The 26,510-nt window shown below is 42.6% G+C and overlaps 2 protein-coding genes across 4 annotated transcripts in view; both read right to left on the reverse strand.

Moving 5' to 3' along the window:
• Rpl39 (ribosomal protein L39) overlaps positions 1–4,593 on the reverse strand; it is a 23,298-nt gene extending 18,705 nt beyond the window's left edge. Inside the window, exon 1 of the mRNA XM_050121919.1 lies at positions 4,448–4,593. The gene's annotated coding sequence lies outside the window, so the exon portion shown is untranslated. The remainder of the gene's footprint in view (positions 1–4,447) is intronic.
• On the reverse strand, positions 4,574–26,334 carry Upf3b (UPF3B regulator of nonsense mediated mRNA decay). Of its 3 annotated transcripts, XM_050121916.1 has the most exons (11): positions 26,063–26,333; positions 25,132–25,238; positions 24,866–24,972; positions 20,116–20,214; positions 17,496–17,606; positions 15,594–15,637; positions 15,089–15,271; positions 14,664–14,702; positions 12,615–12,775; positions 11,499–11,793; positions 4,574–5,548 (listed from the first exon to the last, which is right to left on the reverse strand). In XM_050121916.1, exons 1-11 carry the CDS (start codon positions 26,216–26,218, stop codon positions 5,399–5,401), a joined length of 1,452 nt encoding a protein of 483 aa, XP_049977873.1. In that variant the 5' UTR covers positions 26,219–26,333; the 3' UTR covers positions 4,574–5,398. The 3 variants fall into 3 exon arrangements, with proteins under 3 accessions (XP_049977873.1, XP_049977875.1, XP_049977874.1); XM_050121918.1 differs by lacking the exon at positions 20,116–20,214 and having other exon boundaries at positions 26,063–26,334; XM_050121917.1 differs by lacking the exon at positions 14,664–14,702 and having other exon boundaries at positions 26,063–26,331.
• Between the last annotated feature and the right edge of the window lie 176 nt (positions 26,335–26,510).

Genomic DNA, 26,510 nt, shown 5'->3' on the forward strand with positions numbered 1-26,510 from the left:
GAGTGCTGGGATTAAAGGCGTGCGCCACCACCGCCCGGCTAGTTCAGGCTTTTTTAAAACTCACTATATAGCTCAAGTTGACCTTACATTTACAGCAATCCTTCTGCCTCAGCCTCTTGAGCACCAGCATTATAGACAATGTGCCATCATGCCTGGCTCCTATAAGTTTATTATTATAAATAATAAGAAATTGATTTATGGCTGCAAGGTGGGACATGGCAGCACATGTCTTTAATCTCAGTACTCGGGAAGCAGAGGCAGGCAAATCTGTGTGTTCGAGGGAGCCTGATCTAGAGAGAGTGTTCCAGGACGGCGAGGACTGTATACAGAGACTTTGTCTCAATAAATAAATAAAAAAATAAAAGTGGTGGAGAGGGACAGTAAGGGGACAAACTAAAGTTTGACAAAAAAAAAGGGGGGTGGCAGTAAAATGGCTCAGTGGCTAAATCTGACAACTGAGAACCAATCCCCCAAAGCCCCAAAAGTTGCCCTCTGACCTCAACACATGCCATGCCATGTGCAAACAGCTCCACAAAATAAATACAATAAAAATTAAAGTTAGGGCTGGAGAAACAGCCCTGTGGCTAAGAGGCGGTACTATTATTTGAGAGGGGTCAGACCGGGCTGAGATAGGGCCTCTGTTGAGGCCCCTGGCTGTTCTAGAACTCAGGCTGGCCTTGAACTCACAGAAATCCACTAGTCTTCTGAGTGCAGGGACTCAAGGCCTGTGCGCCCCGCCCCCACCATCACCAGGCTCAACCTTCAGTGTAGAAAGTGAAAGAAAGGCAGCTTCGTGAAAACAACACTGGTTGCTAACACCAAACAACTGCTCAGAGGGAGGAGGGCTGGGCCCTGCCATGCTCTCAACTGGTCCATCCAGTTTAGGGGGTTTCCTCAGCCACACTTGGCAGCTTCCAGGCAGGAGACTCCCAGATCATCTGTCCACTCACCGCCCTGCTCACATTGTAACCCCAGTTGTTTGTTCCACTGGTCTCTAGTCACTGACGTAGCTGAGTTACTCAAGGACAAGGACTTGGTTTTCTTTCCTTGTCCCTAGTGACTGGCACACAGTGAATAGGAAGTGAATAGAGAGAGGGGAAGAAATTCGAAGGGGCAGGGAAGAGGCCTTGACTCAGGCCACGAAAGACCGCAAGACCGGAGGGAGGTGCTGACGGGAAAACTGCCCAGCGTTTACTCAGCTGCTTGCTAACCGGCCAGAGAGGAGGCAGGCGCTGCCAACTCATTGCTGATGGTTGGGGAGTAGCCTTTTTAAACCCAAGGCAGGCTCCTCTGACCTCTACCTTCGCTTCTATTTTGGCTGCCTTTGCAAGAAAACTACATTATTGGTTATTCTCCTGGGTATCCCTTCTCTTAGACGTCTAAATACTAAACTTTAGTGTTCCTTATATTAAAAATGATCATTTATCAACACCATTTGTCTGGTTTATTTCATGATAGACGTCTATAAAAAGCTATAAATGCTAACTGAATCTATTCTCAACCCAATGGCTTTCAAATGCCAGGCTATGAATAGTCTAGAAGCCACCACATTCTGTGGCTCTCAAGTATCATAATTGAGTTTTCTCTTCTACTCCCCTTTTCCCACTGCAGGCTGGAGTGTGACGCCAAGGCCTTGCTTACTTTATTCACAGCCTTGTCTGCTACTACTGGTTTTTTTTTTTTTTTTTTTTTTGAGACAGGGTTTCTCTGTGGTTTTGGAGTCTGTCCTGCAACTAGCTCTTGTAGACCAGGCTGGTCTTGAACTCACAGAGATCCGCCTGCCTCTGCCTCCCAAATGCTGGGATTAAAGGCGTGCGCCACCACAGCCCAGCTGCTACTACTGTTTTTTTTTTTTTCTTCATGTTTTGAGATAGGGTCTCATACAGCCAGGGGTTGGCCTAAAACTTAAGATGTAGCCAATAATCTTGAACTCTCCATCTCCAAGTGCTGTGATTAGAGGTCTGTTCCTCTATATCCAGGGCCACTACTTCTTGAAACATCCTTTCAGATTAAGTAGCACCAGAATATTTGGCTTTTCTCCTACTCTATGGCTACTTCTTGTCATCCTTATAGAAACATTTTTCTTTTATTGGTAGAATGTTAGAATTCTTTCAGCCTGGAATCTACATCTATTTCTGTCCCTACTTCATTCTCTTTGTCTAAGTGACAGAATCCATGTCTGTGGCTTCAATGACCATCTAAAATTAGATGAGTTCTAGATGTTTCTCAAGTTCTAATCTCTTCTTACCCATTTGCTCCCATCTCTGCTCCCCACTTACCGGTCACTCTGCATTATATGAGTTTCCCTCTGCCCAGTTTCCTAACACTCAAGCACTGCCAAAGCCAGTGACAACTTCATACTTCTGTTCCCTAACCTTTCTGAGGCAAGGGACACACTGAGCCACTCTCCTGAAATTTTCCCTTATTTGGAAGTACTCTCTCAGTTTTGGGTAATTGCCTTTCAATCATTTTTAGTGGCTCTTCTACCTGCTTCTTGGAACCGGCTTCTACAAGCTGAGAAAGGTGGATATGACCAAGATACACTGATATTGCATAGGGGGCTGGAGAGACGGTTTAGTGGTTAAGAGTGCTTGCCACCACTACAGAGAACCTGGTTCAGTTCCTAGCACCTACACAGCAGTTTACAATGGCCGGTAATTCCAGTTTCAGGAGATCTGCTCTGCTGGCACCAGGTACTCATGTGGTGCACAGAAATCCAGTCTGACACATAAATCAGTAAAATGGGTTTTTAAAAGATACATTGCATACATGTAAATGTGAAGAAATATAAAGCCACAAGCTAGCCTATGAGTAAATGGGCAATCAATGCCACCTTAGGTGGAGCTGGCAGGAAGTCAAGCAGCAGCTCAAGAATGCTGTGCCCCACTACTCGTATCTCATGCAGTGGTAGGGGTGGGGGAGATCCCCCCCTCTACAGCCTGCAACAGATGAGAGAGCTGACCCTCCCCCTTACCAGCTGCAGCACTCAGGAAAGTGGGCTCTGCCTCGCCTAGGCAGCACAGCAGAGTTGGCCAGGTATTTGGAGGCAAGGGTGACCCAGCAAAGGGGAACTGTCTCCATTACTCATCTGACATGTGGCAGCATGGGCGGAGGAGAGATGCACCCCCAAACCCCGCTCATCAATGCCTGAGCCAGGTGGAGGAGCTGGCCATGGGGTCATCAGAGTGGGAGAGCTGTCCCTACCCCTCACCAGCTGCAGCACTGGAAGGAGAGGCCACTGTACCTCACAAGGTAGCACAGTGGAGCTGGCCCTGGTGGTGCAGGTGTGGAAGAGCAGACCCTGAGGGCCTGACAGGAGAACCGGCCCCACCCCTCCCTCATTGCCAAGGGACGAATTGGGGGGGAGGGGGCCAGGGCCAGGACAGTACTGGAGAGCTCACCCTGGTGGTGAGGACAGGGCAGAACTGGTGGGGATCAACCCTGCAGCAGCCCAGGCCCAGAACCAGGGTTATGACTTTTGACTTCACTGGCCTCAACACCCACCCCATCTATCCTGCAGGAGCACGTAAAGAAACCTGACCTACAGATCCAAAGCTACAGGATCTCCACAACACAGGGTAACCACAGGATATCCAAAAGAGTCCTAGTGAGGGCCCAGCATTGATAGTGTAGCAGAAACCAGGAACCTCGAACAGACCAAGGACTCTTTGCAACAAACACTTGGGAGTAAAGATGTGTGGACAAAAGGCTTTACTGCGTGACTCACTGTATCACACTACAGCTCCCATGAGGAGATTTTAAAATTTTTTCCCTTTTTTCCCCCTTCTCTTAAATTTTGCTTTATTTTGGGGGATACAGGGGCAGAGGGTGGATGTGAAGGGACAGGGAAATGAATGGGATCAAGATACATGATGTAGGGCTGGAGAGATGGCTCAGAGGTTAAGAGCATTGCCTGCTCTTCCAAAGGTCCTGAGTTCAATTCCCAGCAACCACATGGTGGCTCACAACTATCTGTAATGAGGTCTGGTGCCCCCTTCTGGCCTTCAGGCATACATGCAGACAGAACACTATACATAATAAATAAATATTAAAAAAAAATACATGATGTGAAAAAAAGAAAAGAAAAAATACAGGAAAAAAGAATGTTGTGCACTGTTGTTTTAGACAGTCTTACTTTGTAGCTCAGGCTAGCCTAGACCCTGCTATGAAGCACAGGATGACCTCAAATTGATGTCAATCCTCGTGCCTTGACTTTCTGAGTGCTGGGATTACAGGTGTGAACCCAAGTCTACCTTTAGTTCGTTCTTTATGGTAAAAGAATGGTGAGCCGTGATCTAACCTCTCTTTTGGTCGAAGCCTCTCCTTGCCTACTGAAGGCAGAAATTAGTATCATTTATCCCCTTTCAAAATTTTCAAGAAGTTAATTCAGTATCAACTATTTAATTTCTAAAAAGCAACAGCTACTTAATAAAGTTAATAAACTCACCTCGCTTCAGGCCGCAGAGGTTATAGCTGAGTGGCAGAGTGCACACAGAGCATGCTTGAGTTCCCTCGTTCCGTCCCCAGTACCATCAGTAAGTCAGAACGTGAATAAGGAAATGGAGTTTCATACTTGAATGAAGTCAAAATTTATTGACTGTAATACAAAACAAGCTAAGACTGAAAGCTGCCATTTGACAGGAACAGATCTATCCGTGTAGTTTTCTTCCTGGAGAGGGTGTGCACTCAAGTCGTCTAACCTAAGATAGAATGAAGACTTAGATTGTCAGCAGCTAACGAAAGACTACACTTTACCTATAAATAGGAAAAAATTGCTAAAGGCAAAACAAGACATTTACAATTTTTTTGATGCTAAGTTCACAGAAGTAAACAAAACAAGCTATAATTACAAAAACTTCAGACACAGAATATAGATGTAACATGACTATTTAAATCTTTTCCATCAGCCATAATCTCTCTTCCACTCTACTTGTGCTACGATTACATGCTTGTTGCTTCTACACTACAGAGTCAACAGTTATCACCAACAATGCAAAACAGTTAGACCCCGACAAGACTTCGTGTGCTTCTGCTCCACTCAAGCTAAGATGCTCTAAGCCAGGATTAAGAACACCTGTTGATTTTAGCCCCTGCTCCGTTTCGCTTGTGTCATACAAAGTCCTTACTTTGCATTTGCAATGTTCTTGCTACCGTCTTTGTCTGAGACATTAAAATTAACTTGTGAAAACTGCAAAAAACAATGAAATTGTACTTCCGATTCTGAGCCTGCAATCTTATTCCTGCTTAGACACACTACACTCCTCTATAGTGCATCCCACCAGCACAGCGACCCCTTTCCTTGTTCTCTGTTCCTTTGCCCTGAAGGCACTTCTGGATAGCATAATACGTGCTCTTTGGCTGCCTGGACAGTCAGGACACCTATGGCCATTGAGTCTTCTCACTCTTCTCCTCCTTCTTTTCTATGGCTAATACCACTTTCCTGCTTTCTGTCCACCGGGGAATCTCCAGACTTGATGTTGTCATCAGGGGGACAGAGTCGATTTCGGCTTCGGGCTCCTGGTTGGTACAGCTGCATTGCTGGACGATCCTAAAACAAAGCGAAATATTCACGTTACAGCACTGTTACTCCTCTTTAACATGGGGGGAGGGGGATTTCAGAGCCCTAAATGATGCATTCATATACCCCCAAATCAAGTCATACCAGGTCAAAGACCTGAATGTGTGCTACGTAATAACTTCCCAATTTCTCTCTCTATATGAAAAGCAACCTTTTTTTGAAAGGAGGGATTGAAACAAGAGCCTTGTGCGTGGTAGATAAGTGCTCCACTGAACTGTATTTCCAACCCTTTTTCTATTTATTCTGAGACAGGCTATCTCTAAATTGCCCAGGCAGGCCTTGAACTTACTATCTTCTTGCCTCAGCCGTCAGAGTAGCTAGAACTACAGGCCATCAACATATACATGTGTGTGTGTGTGTGTGTGTGTGTGTGTGTGTGTGTGTATAGCTGCTGTCCCATTTTTATTTAAGACAGGGTTTCTCTGTGTAGCCCTGGCTGTCCTGGAACTCACTCTGTGGAGCAGGCTGATCTCAGACTCACAGAGTTCCATCTGCTTCTGCCTCCTTAGTTCTGGGGTTAAAGACATGTGCCACCATACCCAACTTGCAGTCACTTAAGACTTAAACAAAGCTGGGGTACTATTTTGAGAAATCTGCCTATTTTTAAAATAATAATATTTTTATTAATTCTTTGAAAATTTCATACATGTTTATAATGTCTTTGCCTAACTTTTCTTTTCTTCAAGACAGGGTTTCTCTGTAGTTTTGGAGCCTGTCCTGGAACTAGCTCTAGTAGACCAGGCTGGCCTTGAACTCACAGAGATCCGCCTGCCTCTGCAACCCAAGTGCTGGGATTAAAGGCGTGCACCACTACCACCTGGCTTTCTTTGCCCAACCTTTAAAGCTATCTCAGATTCAATAATTAGGTCTAACTTTTTTTAAATGTCAAAACAATCAAGGGTGTGGTAGTTTGAATGTAATTGGCACCCATAAACTCATAGGGAGTGGCATTTATTAGGAGGTGTGGCTTTACTGGAGTAGATGTGGCCTTGTTGGAGGGAGTTTGCCAACATCGGGGAAGGGTTTAAGGTCTTATAAGTGTTCAAATTTAAGTACAGCCCACCATCCTAGCAGGTAGCACTTTAGAATCAGGTTCCTCAGTAAGGCAACAAAATCACATACTTGGGCCCTTGATTCAAGTCCTATGTAAGCTTTATGACCGTTATGACCCTAGAAAACTTGTAAGCCATGTTAAGAATTTAGCAAGTGGTGGGCTGGGGATATGGCTCACATGACACAGTGCTTGTCTAGCATGTGTGAAGCCCCGAGCTCAATCAGAGCATAAACTGGGCACAGTGATACAAGTGCATAAGTGCAGCACTGGGAGGTAGAGGCAGGAAGATCAGAAGCTGGAGGTCATCCTTAGTTATAACTGATTTAGGGCCAGCCTGGGATCCAAGTCTCAAACAAATCAATAAGAAAACCAGACCCACACAAATAGTAATAAAAAATAAGAAAAAAAAACAAAAAAGAATTGGGGTGTATGACTTAGTAGAATACAGGCTTTGCATACAAAAATCTCTTACTCAAGGTCAAGGGGCTCCCTATCTCCTAAAAAGAATTCAACAAAAAAATTATAGGCCTTCTTTGCTTTCTTCCTGATTTATGAAAGCTAACCCTAGAGTGTTATTTCTCTTCTGTATGTGGTACAGGGGACTGAACTCAGGCAAGTGCTCTAACAAGCTATGGCCCCAGCCCTAAAGCACTATTCCTAATTGAAAAACTGTAGCAACATATTTCACTGCTTTCACAAAATGAAATGTCAAAATATTTGACGCCCCTGCATACTTTTTAAAGATATGGATAATGGGGCTTCTAGTGTGTAAAGATACAATGAATTTGGACATCAAGGATGAAGAGCTGCTAACAACAAGTTAGACTGCAGTGAAGATGTCTAAAGCCGACACTGGCTCAAATCTATAAATGCCAGCAGTTGAGAGGACAGGGCAAGAGGATCGATCGCCTTGAGGTCAAGGCTGGCTGTCTTTTTTTGTTTGTTTGTTTGTTTGTTTTTTGAGACAGGGTTTCTCTGTAGCTTTGGAGCCTGTCCTGGAGCTGGCTCTGTAGACCAGGCTGGCCTCGAACTCACAGAGATCGGCCTGCCTCTGCCTCCCAAGTACTGGGATTAAAAGCGTGCGCCACCACCGCCTGGCTCTCCTTTTCTTATATAACAAGCTAATGATATTAATATGTCATGCCTTTTTCATCCTTATTCTAATAGAAGGTCTCACTATGTAGCCCAGAGTGGTGTTGAACTCATAATCCTGCTTCAGCCTCCTGAGGGCTAGGATTACAGGCACGGACCATCACACCTGGCCTTTTCAACTTATATTTGGGTAGACACCTGAGCATGTAAGGGTCAGAGGAAAACCTGTAGTTGGTTCTTTCCACCATGCGAGTCCCAGGGATGAAACTCGGATTGTCTAGCTTAGAAACAAGCACTCTACTCACTAAAGCATCTTGCTGGCCTCTTGTCAACTGTTTCTCTTGAGAAGCTTTAAATCAACTGAAATATTTTATAAAATTAGTACAGTGAGTACCCACATATCCTCCTCCGAGGATTCAGAAAATGGTAACATTTTGTTACATTTGCCTTTTCTCTCTTTAATGTATGTGTGCACAGTTTTTTCACACATTATTTTTGTGCAGATTCATTTAAAAGCTGTAAATATCAAGACCATTTACTCTTAAATATTTCAATATTTCAGCTTGTATCTTCAAGAATAGGGGCAGTTGCTATTGATCAAGACTTTTTTTTTGAGAGGGTCTATTAAGAAAAGATTTAAATATAGATTTAAGCATGTATGTTAAAAAAGGGGGAGAGGTGATCAAGGCATACCTCATACAAAGGTGCATACTTTGACTGAGGAGATGGGGAGGAAGGAGGATCAGAAGTTCAAGGCCAGCCTAGGCTATACAGTAGTTAAGGCCAGCATGAGCCACACGAGACTTTGTCTCAAGCAAACAAATTAGAAATAGAAAAGAGAGGAGATGGGAAGATGGCTCAGCAGTTAAGATCACAGGCTGCTCTTTCAGAGAATTTGTTCCCAGTACCCACATGGTGAATCACAACTATATGTAACTACAGTTCTGTGGTATCTGATGGCCTCTTCTAGCTTCCTCAGGTACTGCACACATGTAGGCAAAGCCACCATACACATCATCATATAAAAATAAGTAAAATCAGGCCGGGCGGTGGTGGCACATGCCTTTAATCCCAGCACTCAGGAGGCAGAGGCAGGCGGATCTCTGTGAATTCAAGACCAGCCTGGTCTACAGAGCTAGTTCCAGGACAGGCTCCAAAGCTACAGAGAAACCCTGTCTCGAAAAACCAAATAAATAAATAAATAAAATCAAAAAACAAGTCAAGTCATTAATGACAGAAAAAGGGAGGAAGAGGAAGGAAAGCGAGCCATATAAGAGGCGAGGAAGTAGTACACATGCTCAAGAGGGCACAGGCTTCCCAAGAGCAACCCAACCAAAATATCCTAAACCAGTGGCTCTCAACCTTCCTAATGCTGCGACGACCCTTTAATACAGAACCTCATGTGCTGACCCCCAGCCATAAAGTTACTTTTGTTGCTACTTCATAACTGTAATTTTGCTACCATTATGAATCATAATTAAATATTTTTGGAGATAGAGGTTTGACAAAGGGGTTACCTACAGGTTGAGAACTGCCATCCTAATAATGGAAACACACATTCATCATAGGTGCACATCTGTAATCTTATCACTCTGGAGCCTTAAGCAAGAATCTGTGTCCTTAGAAGTTAACTAACAAGAAAACTAGGATATCCAGGGATCATATTCCTCCTGATGTGACGACAGAGCAAGGGAGCACAGCATCACTTAAGAATATTCTTTTTTTTTTCAATAAAAAAAAAAGAATATTCTTGCCGGGCAGTGGTGACTCACGCCTTTAATCCCAGCACTTGGGAGGCAGAGGCAGGTGGATCTCTGTGAGTTTGAGACTAGACTGGCCTACAGAGTGAGTTCCAGGACAGGCTCCAAAAGCTACAAAGGAAAACCCTGTCTCGAACTCCCCACCCCCCAGAAAGTTCTTGTCTACGACTGAGTGTGAGGATATTCAAAGTCTCTAGATCAGGGCACACCAGGTGTTTTGTCTATTTTGTTTTTGAGACAGGGACTCACTATGTAGCTGTAGCTAGCCTGAAACTCATTGTTTAGAGCATGCTGGCCTCAAATTTGTAAAGATCTACCTGTCTTACAGTGATCTATCTGCCTCCTGAGTTTTGGGATTAAACGTGTGCACCACCATGCCCAGCCATTTTAAAGATTTATTTTTATTATTTTTAACTATGGGGTGTGTGTATGCATGTGTGTGTGCATGCGTGTATTTATGTGCAACTTGCTCATAGAAGCTGGAGTTATAGATTCCGTGACTCTCTAACATGGGTGCTAGGAACTGAAGTCCAGGACTCTGGAAAAGCACTATTCACTCTTAACTGCTAATCCATCTCTCCAGCCCCAAGTTTTTTTTTAAGTAAATAAAATTTGCTTAGGACACAGCTATACTCAATTCATTCCTTTTTTTCCTTTTGGCAGTGCTGGGATTGAACCTTGGGCCTTATGCAATTTAGGCAAGCACTCTTTTTTTTTTTTCGAAACAGGGTTTCTCTGTAGCTTTTGGTTCCTGTCCTGGTACTAGCTCTTGTAGACCAGGCTGGCCTCGAACTCAGAGATCCGCCTGCCTCTGCCTCCAGAGTGCTGGGATTAAAGGCGTGTGCCACCACCGCCCGGCTAGGCAAGCACTCTTCACCACTGAGAAATACTCCCAGCTCCAAGATCATTTTTATATACCATCATGCCTGTTTTCTTAATAGAATTTAGCTGCTATGTCAGAGACCATATGGCTCTTACAGCTTAATATATTTACCAGCTAGCCTTTTCTAGGAACGTTTGCTGATTTCTAGCCTAGATTTGATTATTATTTTCATTTTAAAATTGTTCAGTTAATTATAAGTTTTTAGTACTGGAGACTGAACATTCATGCTAAGTTGTCTATCACAGTACCAGCACTTAATTATGAACTGTAAAAGAAACAGAATACATATGTTCAATGAGATCAAAATGTTCTGTTTTGCCAGTCTACAATCTGAGAAGATCCATAAGACAAATTGGTTTCTGCAACAAACAATTCAATGTCAGGAAAACAAAAGGGAGATTGCTTAGATCAAGAGAATTCAACCACACACTAGTTAACTATTTCAAACACATATACTTTAAGAACTTTGTTCAAAGCCCTTATTTAAGAAGACATTAATGATGCAATTGAGAAACTCTGAATTATGAATAAACAGGATATTAAGAAATTACTGCTTGGACTGGAGAGATGGCTTAGTGGTTAAGAACACTGGCTGTTCTTCCAGAGGACCTGAGTTCAGTTCCCAGCAACCACATGAAGGTTCACAACCATCCATAATGAGATCTGGTGCCCTCTTCTGGCATGAAGGCAGACACGCAGGCAGAACACTGTATATATAATAAATAAATCCAAAAAATAAATAAATAAATAAATAAATTACTGTTCATCAGGTAAGGGCACTTGCTGCCAAGCTTGACAATGGGAGTTCAATCCCTAGGATCTACATGGTGGAAGGAAAGAAATGACTCCCACAAATTGCCCTCTGACTGTCACTCACGCACTGAGACCTAATGTGCACTTGCACACACTTATATGCATGCATACACAAAATAAATGAGTAAATAAACATAACAAAAGAAATGAAAATTCCACAATAGGGACTGGGGATGAAGCTCACGAGCAGAAAGCTTGCAAAGCCCTGAGTTCAATAACTAGTGGGGGTGGGGAGAGCACTCATTCCTTTACATTTATCCTTGTAAGAATGGGGAAATCAATCCTCACAAAATAAGCAAGTTTAATGAAAAGCAGCACCTTGTTCCTTATGCGGTCTCTCTTAACCACTTCTTCTTTCTTTTCAGCTTTTTCCAAGGTGCATATTGATTCTGTATTCTCGCTCTTCTTCCCTTTATCTCGAAGTGCTTCTTTTTCTCTCTTCAGTTCCTCTTCCTTTCGTTTGAAAGCCTTCTCTTTCTCATAGCGCTCCTTCTGCTGCTGCCTCCGGCGTTCTTCTTCTTGCCGCTTTATCCTCTCTCTTTCTCGGATCATGCGCTCCTGCTCTCTTTCATAATCCCGATCCCTGTAATCTCTGACATTCTCATCATCAAGCCTGCGTGACAAACAAACAAGAGGGCTGGAAACACAGCTTGGCTGACAGGGTGCTTTACCAAATGATGTATGATCGTGTGCGGGTCTCACGTCCCAGCACCATAGGCTGGACTCAAACACATGAGACCGTCTGAAAAACAGAGCGGAACAAAAGAAAGGAAGGTGAGCATGACCCTTCAAGCATCCTGCAATTGCAAGTGCAGGAACACTGTGCTAACTTGGCCATCCTAATGAGGGTGCACTGGCTGCTACAGCTGAGGGAAAATAGTGTTTTTGAAAACAAGCAAAACCAGAGGTCAGGGCTGAAGAGCTGGCTCACCAGTTAAGAACCTATTGCTTTTGCAGAAAACTCGAGTTTGTTTCCCAGCACCCACATCAGGGGCTCACAAGCACCTGTAACTCCAGTCACAGGGGGATCGGACACCTATGGCCTCCAAGGGCATTTGCACACATGTGCATATAACCACATACTAGACACATACACATAACTGAAAATAATATAAATAAATCTTAAAAAAAGAAAAACCAAAGCTCATTCACCTAGATGAAAACACTAGAATATTTGCAACCTTTCCTTTTCCTTCTTCCACGTGTATAAAGCAATTCATCTTTTTTTTCCTTTTTTTTTGACAAGGTCTTACTATGTAGTCTAAGCTAGTCTGGAAACTAACAATCCTCCTACCTCAGCCTCCTGAGTGTTCTTACATGTGAGTACACTATTCCAACCAGCAATTAATTTAACTCCAGGCAAGTAAAGGACATGCCGTCTACATTAATGGCTAGCGATGAAAGGTGGCTCAGAGCTCTCAATTGCTGACTGACCTCTTTGGCTTTTCATCCTTCAGGTCAACATCAAAACGCCTGGGCAGAGTACAACTTTGCCCACAGGCTCTTTCTTCATTCAGATTCTCTTTGTCCATTTTCTTGGCTTTGTCTCTTTTATCAAGTTCTTTTTCATCTCCTTTTTCTGGTTTCTTGAGCAGCTTTTAAAGAGAAAATTTTTATTTTTTATTTTGGTGAATAGGGCATTGCCTTCTGATTTTATCAAAAATCCCACAATATACTATTTTGACTTTATACTACGGAAAGCCCCTTATCTTTGTGCCATTATTCTCAAACTTACAGGCAAACAGCTAATGCACAATAGTGACTTACTAAAAGGATGCTACTACTATAAAGTATCATTCCTTCCACGGGAAGTGGTTTCATCATCCTGTGGCAATGGGATCAAGACTCCTTTGGTTTTAAATGGACTCTTTTGAAGGGGTTTTGAGACAGGTTCTTACTATGTAGCCCAGGCTAGCCAGGAAATTATAATCTGCCTATATCTGTCTCCCTAGTACTGGTTAAAAGTGTGCACCACCATACCTGGCTATAGGTCAAACTTTTAAGTCAATCAAGTTTTTTGTTTTTATTTTTCTTTTATGTATACACCTGCAATGCCAAATGCCTTGATTACCAAAGGAGAGATTCATTGTGGGAATGATTCTGCCTTAAGCCTGAGAATAACATATTTATGATGGTATAATCACATTATCATTAGAGAAAAATATCAAGAATTACTTGGCACTGAGATTTTAAAACCCAAAAGCCTTACACAATAGAACGCTGAAATTCCAACTCTACTCAATGCCACATATGCTACTCTTTCTGACATCATTGCTATAAAGAGGTATCATGGATACCTCCACTAGGTGTTGGATAGGCAGAGATTCTTAGGCAAAACAAAATATCACAGTAAATGCATCATAAGAGGTTCACCTCAGGGAAAAGGCATCATGCAAGTCACCAAGCAAAAGGCAAAGGAACCACAGGACTTAAGCATGAGCTACTTCAGCACACACAGCCACTACAAATGGGAATCCAAAATGGACACAAAGAAGGTCCCAAAGTAAAATGAGGGCGGATGTGCAGGTTTCATTTGAAGTGTTCTTATTTCTCTAACAAACATCTACCTGTATTAGCTGCCAAGATGTTCATTATTTAATAAGAACATTAGAGAAGCTCTCTAGCATGGCTGGCTCTACCTTCTGTCTTGCTGATCATGTAGATAAACAAATCAAATCAATTGTGGCATGGTGGACAGAGACTCAGCTGGAAGGAACTGAGGTGGAAGTTTCCCCTGTATCAGCAATGATGAGTCCAAAGGAGACTCCGGAAACTCCAGCTCCCCTAACTGCTGTATTTCCAGAAAATAGAAGAAGGCAACCATGCTGTCCTATCTGTGAGATGTTCTCAGACTTTCTGATGGTCTAGCTCCAAGTACTTCTCTGGGATGTTCACTGCAGCAAGGGCTGCCCAAGCCATACCCTTGGGATGGAAGTAGCAAGGCTGAGATCTTTCTACAGGCTTTCCTCTTCCTATATGCAATGTAGCAATAAGCACCTGCTGATTACAGATTCCTAGATGCAAGACAGTAACTCAGGAATCATGAGAGGGAAAGCACTTAAGGCAGGGTATTTGTCAACACTCGTTCCCCAGGGCAGCCAGTTAGGAGAGGCATAGAAGAGGAGAGGGCACAATACAAACTGACTTTCCTCTGAAGCTACACTGCTGAGGCTTCTGGGTATACAGCAGAACATCAGGGTGTCACCTGAATGCCCTCTATTTATTCTATCCTATTTTATTGAGGTACTGGAACTGCAGGGCAGGCTGGCTTCATACTAAACCCTTCTGCCTTGATGAATTACCTTGCCTGGTTTGGGGTTTCCTTTTAAAGAGAGATGTCAAATAGCTCAGCTTTTACAAAGACCCAAGTCAATCTGAAGGGGTTTCAACACATAACACTACCACCACCACCAAAAGTTATGAGCTAAGACCTGTGTGTGTGACATGATACTAGATGTTCTGTATCATGTATTTGATCCTTACATTTTTCTGATTCACAGCTTGTAACAGAAACCTGTGTACCTGAAGACAGTGGAAAACAAACAGATGAGGCAACTTCATGTATCATTTATGAAAGAAAAGCTGAAAAAATCCCACATTCATGCAAGCCAAGCCTAAGTCCTCATTTACCAGGAACCGAGAGACTAGCAACCCACATAGCAAACATTATTAGTGACTTAAACAAAACAGGTCTGCAATGAAGGATGATAGCATTGGGTAAACTACCGAATCCTTCTAAGTCATCCTAAGCTTAAAACTTAACATTATTACTATGATAGGAAATATTTTTATTTCCACAACCCACCCCCAAAAGTGCAAAAATAAAACAAAATTTGCAACAACACAAGGCTCATGCATAGACACATGCAGTTTCAGTGACATGCAGTCTGTTTCCGTTGTTCCCATACCTTGATCTTTGGTTCATCCTTTATTTTTTCCCTTTCTGGAACTCTCTCTATCTTCTTTAGCTTTTCTATATCTTTTCTTTTTCGTTTCTCCTCTTCTTTCCATTTTCTTCTCTCTTCTTCTCGTTGTCTTTTCCTTTCTATTTCTCGTCTCCTCCTTTCTTCCCTCTTTTCTTCTCTCATTCGCTAGAAATACGAACACAATCCTTCCAATTACAAAGGCACCAAAACCCCAATTAGCTGCAAAGGCATTATGGGAACCTGCTAGCCCATCTGACTTGAGGCATTCGGGGGGTATCACAAATGTCTCTGGGGCAGCAAAGACCTCTCTAGGTCTGCAAGGTAAGCCCATAGGCTCACCACCACCATGAAGATGCCTAAAGAAGCTAGACCTTTAAGGGCTAACTGTGGGAAAATAGCTATTTCTCCTGTAGGATCCCAAGGCTCTCAGATGTTTATACACTGTGAACTAATCAAGAACCAGGCGAACTACAAAATGAAAACTCACCTGTTTGTTCTTCAGGAAGCTCAAGAGTGGGGTTGTCCTTTTAGCTATAAAGCACAAGCAGATTATTAATAATGCTTATCAAGCCTGGAAAGGATTTCACTTTCAGTCAGCCCTGCTACCCACTCAAGATGGGGAAATGACACCCCTTACAAAATCCACCCTATTAATCCAAACAAGTTGTAAAGTATTCTACTTCAAAATACAGGCTTAAATTACATTTTTTAAAAAGTGAATAAAACTGGGTGTGGTGGCATTAGAATACTGAAAGTTGGGGCTGGAGAGATGGCTCAGCAATTAAGAGCACTGGCTGCTCTTCCTGAGGTCCTGAGTTCAGTTTCCAACACCCACATGATGGTTCACAATCTGATGCACTCTTCTGGCCTGCAGGCATACATGCAGACAAAGCATGTGTACATAAAAATAAATCTTAAAAAAGCAATGCTGAAAGTTTTTATGAGCAATTGCTAGTTGGTAAGACACAGGTAAGTAAGTACATTTTTATTAGATAGGAGCTTAAGTTTGACTGGAAAGAAACCAAGGACAGGAGCGTGTACTCCAAACAGCTGGTCATTCTGATGCCCTAATTCTGCTTTGGGGAATTTATTCTAAGGAAGCTTAATCTGCATATTCATTAATAGAATAATCTGCATATTCATTAATAGAAACCATGCTTTAGCATTTTAGTAAGGGGCTGGAGAGACGGCTCAGGGGTTAAGAGTTAAGTACTGCTACTGCAGAAGACCCGAGTCCACCTCTCAGGAACCACATCAGAATCCCAGCGCTAGGCAATCTGAAGTCTCCTGCTTCCCCAGGCACCTGCACCCATGTGCATACATCCTCCCACAGACATAAACATTAGAAAAGTAAAAATGGAGTAGACATGGTGGCATACTAGGGAGACAGGAGACTAGCAAGAGACTAGGGAGACAGGTGGCAGGAGGGTCTCTGTGAGGGCATCCTGGTCTACAGAGTGAGTTCCAGAACAGCCAGGACTACAGAGGGAACCTGTCTCAAAACAACAAACAAATACTAAAAGAAAAAAAAAACTTACTTAAATTCATTTTTCAACATGCTGAACAGTGATAATAGCCTTGATGGCATCTTTTTGAACACATCTTTTTTTTAAAAAAAAAAAAAAAAACTTTCTAACCCCCCCCCCCAAAAAATAAATAAAATAAACTTTCTGTTTGTTTAGAGTCTAATACAGCTTAGGCTGATCTGGAAGAACTCACTATATAACCAACGATGGTCCCCTTTTTTTTTTGTTTTGTTTTGTTTTTCAAGACAAGGTTTCTCTGTGTAACAGCCCTAGCTGTCCTGGAACTCACTTTGTAGACCAGGCTGGCCTCAAATTCACAGAGATCCACCTGCCTCTTTCTCCCAAGTGCTGGGATTAAAGGCGTGTGCCACTACTGCCCGGCTCTCCAAGGCTGACTTTAACCTCTGATCCCCTTCCTCTACCTATCCCCTTCACCTCACCAAGTGCTGGAGTGCTGGGATTACAAGTGTATGCTACCAATACTGGGTTGGTTTTTTTTTTTTTTTTTTTTTTTTTTGGAGACAGCATCCTGCTCACTTAACTGTCCACGAACAAACTATAGTGCAGGCAGGCCTTAACTTTCTATCCTCTCCGAGTAGCTAGGACTATGGAACAAATTTATGAGATAAATTCCTAGAAGTAGAAATCCTGGGTCAAACACATGCCAGTAGTTAGAGCTGGTTGCTTAGAACCAACATCTAAGTGAAAATTTCTCAGATTTTCAGTTTTCTAATAATGAACTTCAGTTTTGTAGATTACCAGGTCAAGTTTTAGGAATAAGATCTTACTGCTAGAAGACATCAATTGTTTTTCAAAGGCACTCTGATGAAAAAGCCACTGGCCAAAACCCTCTTCCTACTTACCTATTAATTCTCGATTTTTGGCTTCTATTTCCTCCAGAAATGTCTCTGGAGTAGACGTCATTTTTTCATTGTCTGTGGCATAACTCTCCAAAAATTTTCTGTATTCTGGATCTAAACAATCATTTAAGGAACCAGAAAACAGAGACTTTAACCAACAAAAAAGAAGTACTACCTAGGACAGATCTTTATCTAAGAAGATACTTTTCTACTATATGGAAGACTTGAAAAACAAAAAACAACACTCACACAAGATAGATTACTAGGGCTACTCTGGAACTCAAATCACTGATACCCACGGTGGAGTGTGATGTAACAGAGGGGTCAGGAAAAATGAGAGAGCATACATTAGAACACACTGATACGAGGTGGAACACTGTTCTAGGCCTGGGGTTGCAGCTCAGTTTGAGAGCGCTTGCTTAGATGGATGAGGCACTTGATTTGAGCCCCAGAATCTCAGGAGAAAAGTCTAAGGACCCCATGAAACCAGAGTCACACAGGAGAAATAGAAATTACATAGTATTCCTTAACAGCGTGTAAGCAATTTGTGCATGAGCACACGCCACTTTATGACACCTCAACATCGGAAAGTGTGGTGGTCCAAAATGATAAATTAGAGGCCAAGTCCTAAACATGGCTTTGGAGACTGTGGTGATTTCTGGAGCTCTCTCCTAGGTATCTCCATCCTAAGGAAGGGAAATATACCTGAGTCATTATATTGTTTGCACTGCCTCATTTCATATCTGGAGTATCATCAATAAAAAGCTGTGTACTTGACTCTTCACTGTTTCACAACAACAAATGACAAAAATTCAACAATTTTTTATTTTATTCAACATTTTTCTATCAGATTGATCCTAAAAGATCAATATAAAAATATTGAGGCTGGGGGGCTGGAGAGATGGCTCAGTGGTTAAGAGCATTCCCTGCTCCTCCAAAGGTCCTGAGTTCAATTCCCAGCAACCACATGGTGGCTCACAACCATCTATAATGAGATCTGGTGCCCTCTTCTGGCATACAAACATACATGGAAGGAATGTTGTATACATAATAAATAAATCTTTAAAAAAAATATCGAGGCTGATGGTTAGATAGATGGCTGGTTAGAGAGATGGCTAAGTGGTTAAGAGCACTGGCTTCTCTTTCAGAGGATCCAGGTTCGATTCCCAAAATTCAATGGTGGTTTACAACCTTCTATCACTCCAATTCTAGGGAATTCAACATTCTCTTCTAGCCTCTGAGGTGCACAGACATACATGCAGGCAAAACACCCAAACATATAAAAAATGAAAAAAAACACACACACTGGGGCTAAATCCTTATCTAATACAATAAGAGTTATATAACAGTTTTCCAACATAATAGTACCAAAATCTCAAAATCTGGAGTTGGTTATGCCTTACATGGAAATTATGCCAGTTATCCATTCCTCTATTTTTGTTTAGCTTAGTAACTATATGTATTGCTAACTGCATACTCAAGGCCTAGGGGATTAGAATGCTGATTTCAGTTGTTTTATATGAACCTACCTGGAGATAAAAAGGTTTTCCCCTTGGGGGTGGGAGTGTCTATCAAGATGGCTCAGAGGTAAAAACATTTGCTGCCAAACCTGCTGACCCGAGATCCGTCCCCAGGACCCAAATGGTAGAGGGGAGACCAACTCCTAAAAGCTGTCCCCTAAACTCTACACTTATGTATTCCCCTCACCACCAATTATATACATTAATATTTTTTCTAATATTTTTTATTACTTTATAAATAATACCATTCAACATTTCCACTTCCTACAATAATATTTTTTTAAAGTTTTTTTTGGGGTGGGGGGGGCTAGACAATTGGTCAGTAGTTAAGGGTATTGACTGCGGTTCCAGAGGACCTGGGTTTAATTCTAAGCACCCCATAGTGGCTCACAATCACCTCTAATTCTAGTTTCAGGGGACCCTCTTCTGGCCTCTCCTTTCACCAGGCAGACAAATGGTATATAGACAAACATGAAGATAAAACACACACACACACACACACACACAAACACACACACACACACACTTTTACAATGTTTCAACCATAGGCCAAAACTTGTTTTAGAAAGATAACAGAAACTAAAAGTTAAATCACAGCAATGGTAGGAGGCTGCAAGGAGCAGTCAATATCATTTAAACTAATTTTTGAGGCTGGAGAGATGGCTGAGAGGTTAAGAGCACTGGCGGCTCATCCAGAGGTCCTGAGTTAAATTCCCAGCAACCACATGGTGGTTCACAACCATCTATAACGAGATCTGGTGCCCTCTTCTGGCCTGCAGGCAGAACACTGTAAACATAATTAAAAACTGCTTTTGCTTACCATTTCCTAACCAGCAGACTCAGAATGATTTACTGCTCAGTAGTCAAGACTGGATGGCTCAGTGGCAGACGAATGAAATGCCACTAAGCCAAAGAGAACAGACACACTGGAAAACCCACACCCACTCTCACAATTCAGCAACGCTTCCGCAGGCATAAGAGTTCCCATTAACTATTTGAAATGTTTCTAATGTAACATATTGGAGTCTAACTCACATAAGCATTATGCAAAAGAACTTAAAAAAAGCCCAAAGCAGCAATATATAACCAGAGCTATACTGTACCATCATCGATAGTCCCAACTTTTGTATCTCTTTTCTTAATCTTCTTTTTTGCAGCTTTTTGAAAAGGTGCAAATTCTACTATAGCATGATATTCCTGACCTGTTTAGAGAAAAAAAAAAATGCCACCCTTGCTGTAATAAAGAAGATCTCAAAAGTGGGTACAAGCAAATCATCTACTGTTTTCCAGACCTAGTTAGATGCCAGAATAGTCTCCCAAATGCCAAAACCCTTACTAGATTAATACAACTACAGAACAGATACTCATAGCATAATTAAAGACATGGCACTAAGCTGGGTGTGGTGGCATGTACCTATAGTCTCAACTATTGAGAAGACTGAGGCAGGAAGATTGCTTGAGCCCAAGAGTTTCAGGCCAGCCTGGGCAACACACAAAGATCCTATCTCTATCAACAACAAAAATAAAGATAAGGCACAGAAGTAATGTTCCCTGAAATTCACCTTCTAAAATGCGGTATTTTGATATGTGAAAAGAAAATCTACAAATTAATTTTCATTATGAATTCATTCCATATATTAGAGCATGGCATAGTGGGCCATCTATAGCCCTAGCACTAGATGGTTAAAATAGGAGGGTCATGAGTTCAAGGCCAGCCTGGGCTGCCTAGCAAACACCAATTCAAAAATCCTAAATAAACCAGCAAATATTAGAAATCTCTTAAACAAGCAACTGTTAAAACAATATGGTGGCTTTTTTTGGAAGTAGGACACATCACATAGCCACAGCCAACCTCAAACTTTCTATGCAGCTGATACTGTCTTAAACCCCTGATCCTCCTGCATCCACCTCCCAAACTCTGGTATTAAAGGGATACAATGCCCAACTACATGAGGGAAATCTAGAGACAGAAGATCAGTGTGGTGGCACATGCCTGTAGTCCCAGTACTCATGACGAAGAATGCCTTGAGTTGAGGCCAGCATTGGATACAGAGTAAGACCCTGTCTGGGGATGGGGGAGATACTAATGGCTTAGAGCTAGTTGTGGGGGTGACAACTAATAAGTATGGGGTTTCTCACTGGGATGATAATCACAGTCTAAAATTAGATTGTGGTGATGGCTATACAACTGTGGGATTATATGAAAAAAAAAAACACTGAACTGTATTCTTTAAAAGGGTATATTTTATGGTGTGTGAATTAAGCCTACATAAAGATATTTTCAGCAAGGTACCAATATAAGTTTGACAAATATTATTAACTTCATTATGGCAATCATCTCATAGTATATATACATGCATCAAGTTATCATATTGTCAACAAACTTGTATAAATTTGTCAATTTGATCTCACTAAACAGAAAAACCTGTTTAAAGTCAGGTATGGTGGCTCATACCTATAACTGTAGCACTCAGGAAACAGAGACAGGAGGATTGCCACAAGTGCAAGGCCAGCCTGGTCTATATATACAGAGAGACTGTTTCAAAAGTGCAAAACAAAGTAAAACAAAAAAAAAAGACTACATATTACATAAATGATATGATTCTGCTGCTATGAAATGCCCAGAGTAGGGAAATCCACAGAGAGGGTGGATTAGCTGACTGCCAGGGCTGAGCGGAGAGTAGAAGACTGCTAATAGAGAGGAGTTATTTTGTGGATGGTCAATGCTCCAGCAAAGTGATACTCGCAGAACTTTGTGAATATACTAAACCCTACTAAATTTGCGCTTATAGATGGTGAATTTCTTTCTTTCTTTTTTTTGGGGGGTGGGGGTGGGGGTAGGTTCTCAAGACAGGGCTTCTCATTAGCTATGGAGTCAGTCCTGGAACTTGCTCTGTAGACCATGCTGGCCTTGAACTCCCAGAGATTCGCCTGCCTCTGCCCCTGAGAGCTGGGGCCATCACCACTAGGCAAAAGATAGTGAATTTCAATTGAAAAAGAAAACTGACTGCTAAAAAATAGATATACCTGATCATTCCCACTGAACAATGTCATACATGGTACAAAATACTGTCTTCTCAAATAAATTAATAAAATAAAAAAATACTATTTTCTCTTCAGTGACATAAACTGGAATAAAATAACTGGGTTCTTATGTGGGGTTGGGAGGCACAGATGCAATCCTAGTACTTAGAAGAGGAAGGCAGGAAGAGGATGAGGAAGTCAAAGCTAGCCTAGGCTACATGGGACCTGTCTCAAACAAAAACAAATCATGAAGGAAACATGGTTATGAAAATCCTAACAAATGCAGAATCAGACCAGGAGGATTAAGTGCTATCTATTGGAGGAGCGGAAGAAAGGAAACTAGACTGAAGCACAGTGGGAGATCACCTGGGGGAAACAAAGGAAAACCAAACCAGAGCCAAGGCAAGGTGGTGCAGGGCTGTTACTGCCAGGATGAGTTTGGAATTTTTGTTTCATAACTATCAACTTAAATCATCTTTTCAAAAGGGTTAATTTCAAGTTGGGGATGTAGCTCAGTGACAGAGACACGGCCTTGTATGTGAGAGACCGTGGGTCTACTCTTGTGTGTGTGTGTGTGCGCCACACACACACACACACACACACACACACACAAAATGAATCTTATGGCAATTAAAGTATACAAAAATAGAAAAATAGAAACCCCTGTAAGGAGAAATGGCTGTCTACACACTGGCTGGTGAGGACACAGAATGTAAAGTATAGGTTAAGCCCGGGCGATGGTGGCGTACGCCTTTAATCCCAGCACTCGGGAGGCAGAGGCAGGCGGATCTCTGTGAGTTCGAGACCAGCCTGGTCTACAAAGCTAGTTCCAGGACAGGCTCCAAAGCCACAGAGAAACCCTGTCTCGAAAAAAAAAATAAATAAAGTATAGGTTAAGTCTCAGGGAAGAATGCACTTTAGGGGCTGGAGAGATGGCTCAGTGATTAAGAGCACTTATTGCTCTTAGATCTGGGTTCAATTCCCAGCACCCACATGGCAGCTCACAACCATCTGTAACTCTCCAGTTCCAAGCGATCTGGTACCCTGGTCTCAGTGGGCATGAGGCATGAATATGGTACACAGACACACATGCAGGCAACATTCATACATGTAATTTTTTAAAAAAATATGCATAATAAATGTTACTTAAATATAAAAAATTATACACAATGGGCTGGTGAGAGGACTCAATGGGTAAGTATACTTGCCACCAAGGCTGATGACCTGAGTTTAATTCCCAAAACCCTCACAGTGGAACAAGAGAATATGTGTACCATAACCCACACACAAAATAAATACATGTAATAAAATTGCTTAAGAAAATAAGCCAGGCGGTAGTGACACACGCCTTTAATCCCAACACTCAGGAGGCAGAGGCAGGTGGATCTTTGTGAATTCTGAGTTCGAGGTCAGCCTAGTCTACAGAGCAAGTTCCAGGACAGGCTTTGGCTCCAAAGCTACACAGAAAACCCTGTCTTGAAAAAGCAAAACCAGGGGGCTGGAGAGATAACTCAGCGGTTAAGAGCACTGCCTGCTCTTCCAGAGGTCCTGAGTTCAATTCCCAGCAACCACATGGTGGCTCACAACCATCTGTAATGGGGTCTGGTGCCTTCTTCTGGCCTGCAGGCAGACACACAGACAGAATATTGTATACATAATAAATAAATATTTTAAAAAAAAGACAAACCTAATCCAAAAAAAAGAGAAAGAAAAAAGAAAATAATACATTGATAAGACTCCTAACTTGAATCAGATGTAAAGAATAAAGAAATAAAAATATCACTACAAAAAAAATCACTACAACTTGTGAACTAAGTGAGAAATCACTGCTACCTACTAGAATAAAAATGCTGGTCAGGAAAAATAGCTAGTTTGGGAAAATTTATAGAAGTTAGGCATGGAAGAGTATAACAGAGAGTGACTGTAGCAAGTGAAAAGCCCTTGGTTTATCCTTTGTGCACACAAGTTCGATAAACACAATTGTTAAGCCTTCAGCTTTTATTGGCATATACCATAACCAAGATTCACTATTTGAAAACTGGAAATAATTGAGAAAACTTATATCATTTATCTATAATTATAAAACCAAATGAAAGATGGCAAATGCCAACCTGGATACATTTTGGCTAAATATTGCAAGTAGCCAATACCAAGTAAAAAGTGAGATTGGAGTTAAGTCAGAAGTCTGTCATTGTTATAAACTGCGTGTCCTGGATACCAAGAGCTTGCATGTTTATGTGTTTTGCTGGCGCTGGGGATCACACCAGGGCCTCACATGATATTAATCATCTTCAGTCTGGGAGAGCAAATTTGATGTGTTAGCTATATACAACTTTGTGAGAAAGATAAACAGTATTCTCACTGAGGACTCCTGACCTAAAGGATATTAATATCTCTGAAGCAGAAAGTCAACATTTAAAACAAGTTTAAGGTGTCGCATAAGGAGAAATCCGTGGCAATTTCATTCACTGGATCCAACTATAGTAAGTTAATAAAAATATCTCAGGATTTTAAAAACCCTATACATGTTGCACATTCTGTCTCAAAGGAGTTGAGAAAAAGTGCCTACATAGGCGTGGAGAAAGCAATGTTTTGTCTACTGCTCTCCCCCTCTCCCCCTCCCTCTCTCTTTTCCTCCTGTCCTCCCCCTCCCTGACCCTCTCTTTTTCTAGGGTTATTCTATGCAGCTCAGAATGGCCTCTACCTTGCAGTCATCCTCCTGCCTCTGTCACCAGAGTGCTGATAATAGGTATGCATCGCTACTGGCTGCACACAGTCTCTTCAATGTAAAAATGGCAAACTCTTCTAAATCTTTTTAAAAAGACTCACCTTTATTGTCAAGGAATACATAGCCATCAAATCGGTCCCTGAATAAAATAATGTCCTCTTGGTTTTTAAAGTTGATATAGGCTCTGGCATACATATGCGGATACAGACTGTAGAGGGAAAGCAGGTAAGTGAATATGCTTGCAGGTGTCTGGCTCAATCGCAAAGATGTACGCATCAAAGAAACTAGCTCAAAACCAAAAAGGAGTAGGATAAAAGAATGGAAGTCTGCTCTCCACCCCCGTTTTTAATTATTATTATTTTTTTACCTAGTATCATTGGAAAAAAACTCAAAATAATCATGCTCAGGCATAGGTTGAAGATGTTCCTGAAGCTGCTCCTTGGTCAAAGTGGGAGGTAATCTTCGAATTACCACCTTAGGAAATACGAGGAAAACAAGATCAGCACACATCAACTTTCTTGCATACCCTAATCATGGCTCTTGAGGATCGGCTTTAAAATACAAAACCACTGAGACTATTATTCTCCTGCAGCCCAATACTCAGGATTAGTCAAAGGTGGGGGGGGGGCAACGCGGTTGATAAACACTCTCGGAAATGACAATTGTATGGCGCAAGGACAATCTCAGGTTCTGCTCTTAAACAGCAACCCCGCAGTGTGCAGCCCGTTCTTAAACAGGTAGACAAATCCTAGTCTTTCGTGTCACGGAATCGTCTCTCTCGCACTTGTATTCCTAACTCCCGCTAAAAGAATACCCTCCCCATTCTGCTTAACATACGCAAAACATTTCACCCGTCGCCATCCGTCTGTCGTGCCCCTCTAGGTCATCAAGTCCCTTAACGGACTTCCCCAACTCGCCTCCGTGAACCCATCACACGCACTCCCACCCCTCACCCGCGGTGTCGCAAGGACTATTTAGCAATTCAGCGCAATTAAAGTTCCCCTATCTTGCCTGCCGCTCCCCTCTCCCATGACCACCCCGCAGTCGCAACTCTAACTTAATCCACGCTTCCCATCAGGGAGCCCTCGCTTTCCCTCACCGCCCCCCCCCCATTCGGGGGCTTAACCAGAACCCGCTAATCCCATTTCCACCGGCGCTCGAAACCGAGCAAAGCGATTTTCATTCAGTCAGAACGAGAAGAGAAACCCGGGAGAGGAAGAGAACAACCCCATTCTCTGCCAGCCTCTCCAGCCCGTGTACACGTCCCGCCCTCTCTCGGGCCACCCGCCGGTAGGCACCTTGCTTAAAGCTTCTTTCTTCTCCCTGTTGCGATCTTGCTTATCTTCCCCTTTGGCGCCTTCGGCAGTAGCACCAGCGCTGCTGCCCGTGGCACCCTGAGGCGTTAAGAGGGTCACTCGCTTCTCCTTAGGCCTGTGATCTTTCTCTTCCTTCATGGTCACGGGTACGATCCTCAGAGCGGTAGCTCAGCTGCGATGCCGTTACGCCGGGCACCTACGGCTCACGGCAAGAAGCCTCCAGAACTCCGCCTCTAACAAATGCCCCTGGTGATAAGCGGAGCCTGGCGTTCCATTGGGCTCCCCGAGATCTCGCGAGAGTCTAGGGCACCCTGCTTTACTCCGGGGGTAAGGGTTTAACACCTGGTCTATACTTCCCGCCTGCTTAATCGCCGCGCGGCCCAATCCCCTAGCGGCCCAGAGTCCCGCGGGGCCCGCCCCTTCGCGCGTC

Source organism: Alexandromys fortis, unplaced genomic scaffold, assembly GCF_014885135.2.
Source record: "Alexandromys fortis isolate MF-2015 unplaced genomic scaffold, M_Fortis_MF-2015_v1.1 scaffold_189, whole genome shotgun sequence".
Classification (NCBI taxonomy): Eukaryota; Metazoa; Chordata; class Mammalia; order Rodentia; family Cricetidae; genus Alexandromys; species Alexandromys fortis.

Bases quoted from the DNA above. Each gene is read 5' to 3' on its own strand.
- Upf3b (XM_050121916.1), bottom strand. From the start codon at position 26,218: ATGAAGGAAGAGAAAGATCACAGGCCTAAGGAGAAGCGAGTGACCCTC. The intron at 25,239-26,062 runs GTGCCTACCGGC...GTATTTCCTAAG, and splicing joins AGAAAGAAGCTTTAAGCAAG to GTGGTAATTCGAAGATTACC. The intron at 12,776-14,663 runs GTAAGGATCAAA...TCTCTTTAAAAG, and splicing joins AAGCTGTGAATCAGAAAAAT to CTGCTCAAGAAACCAGAAAA.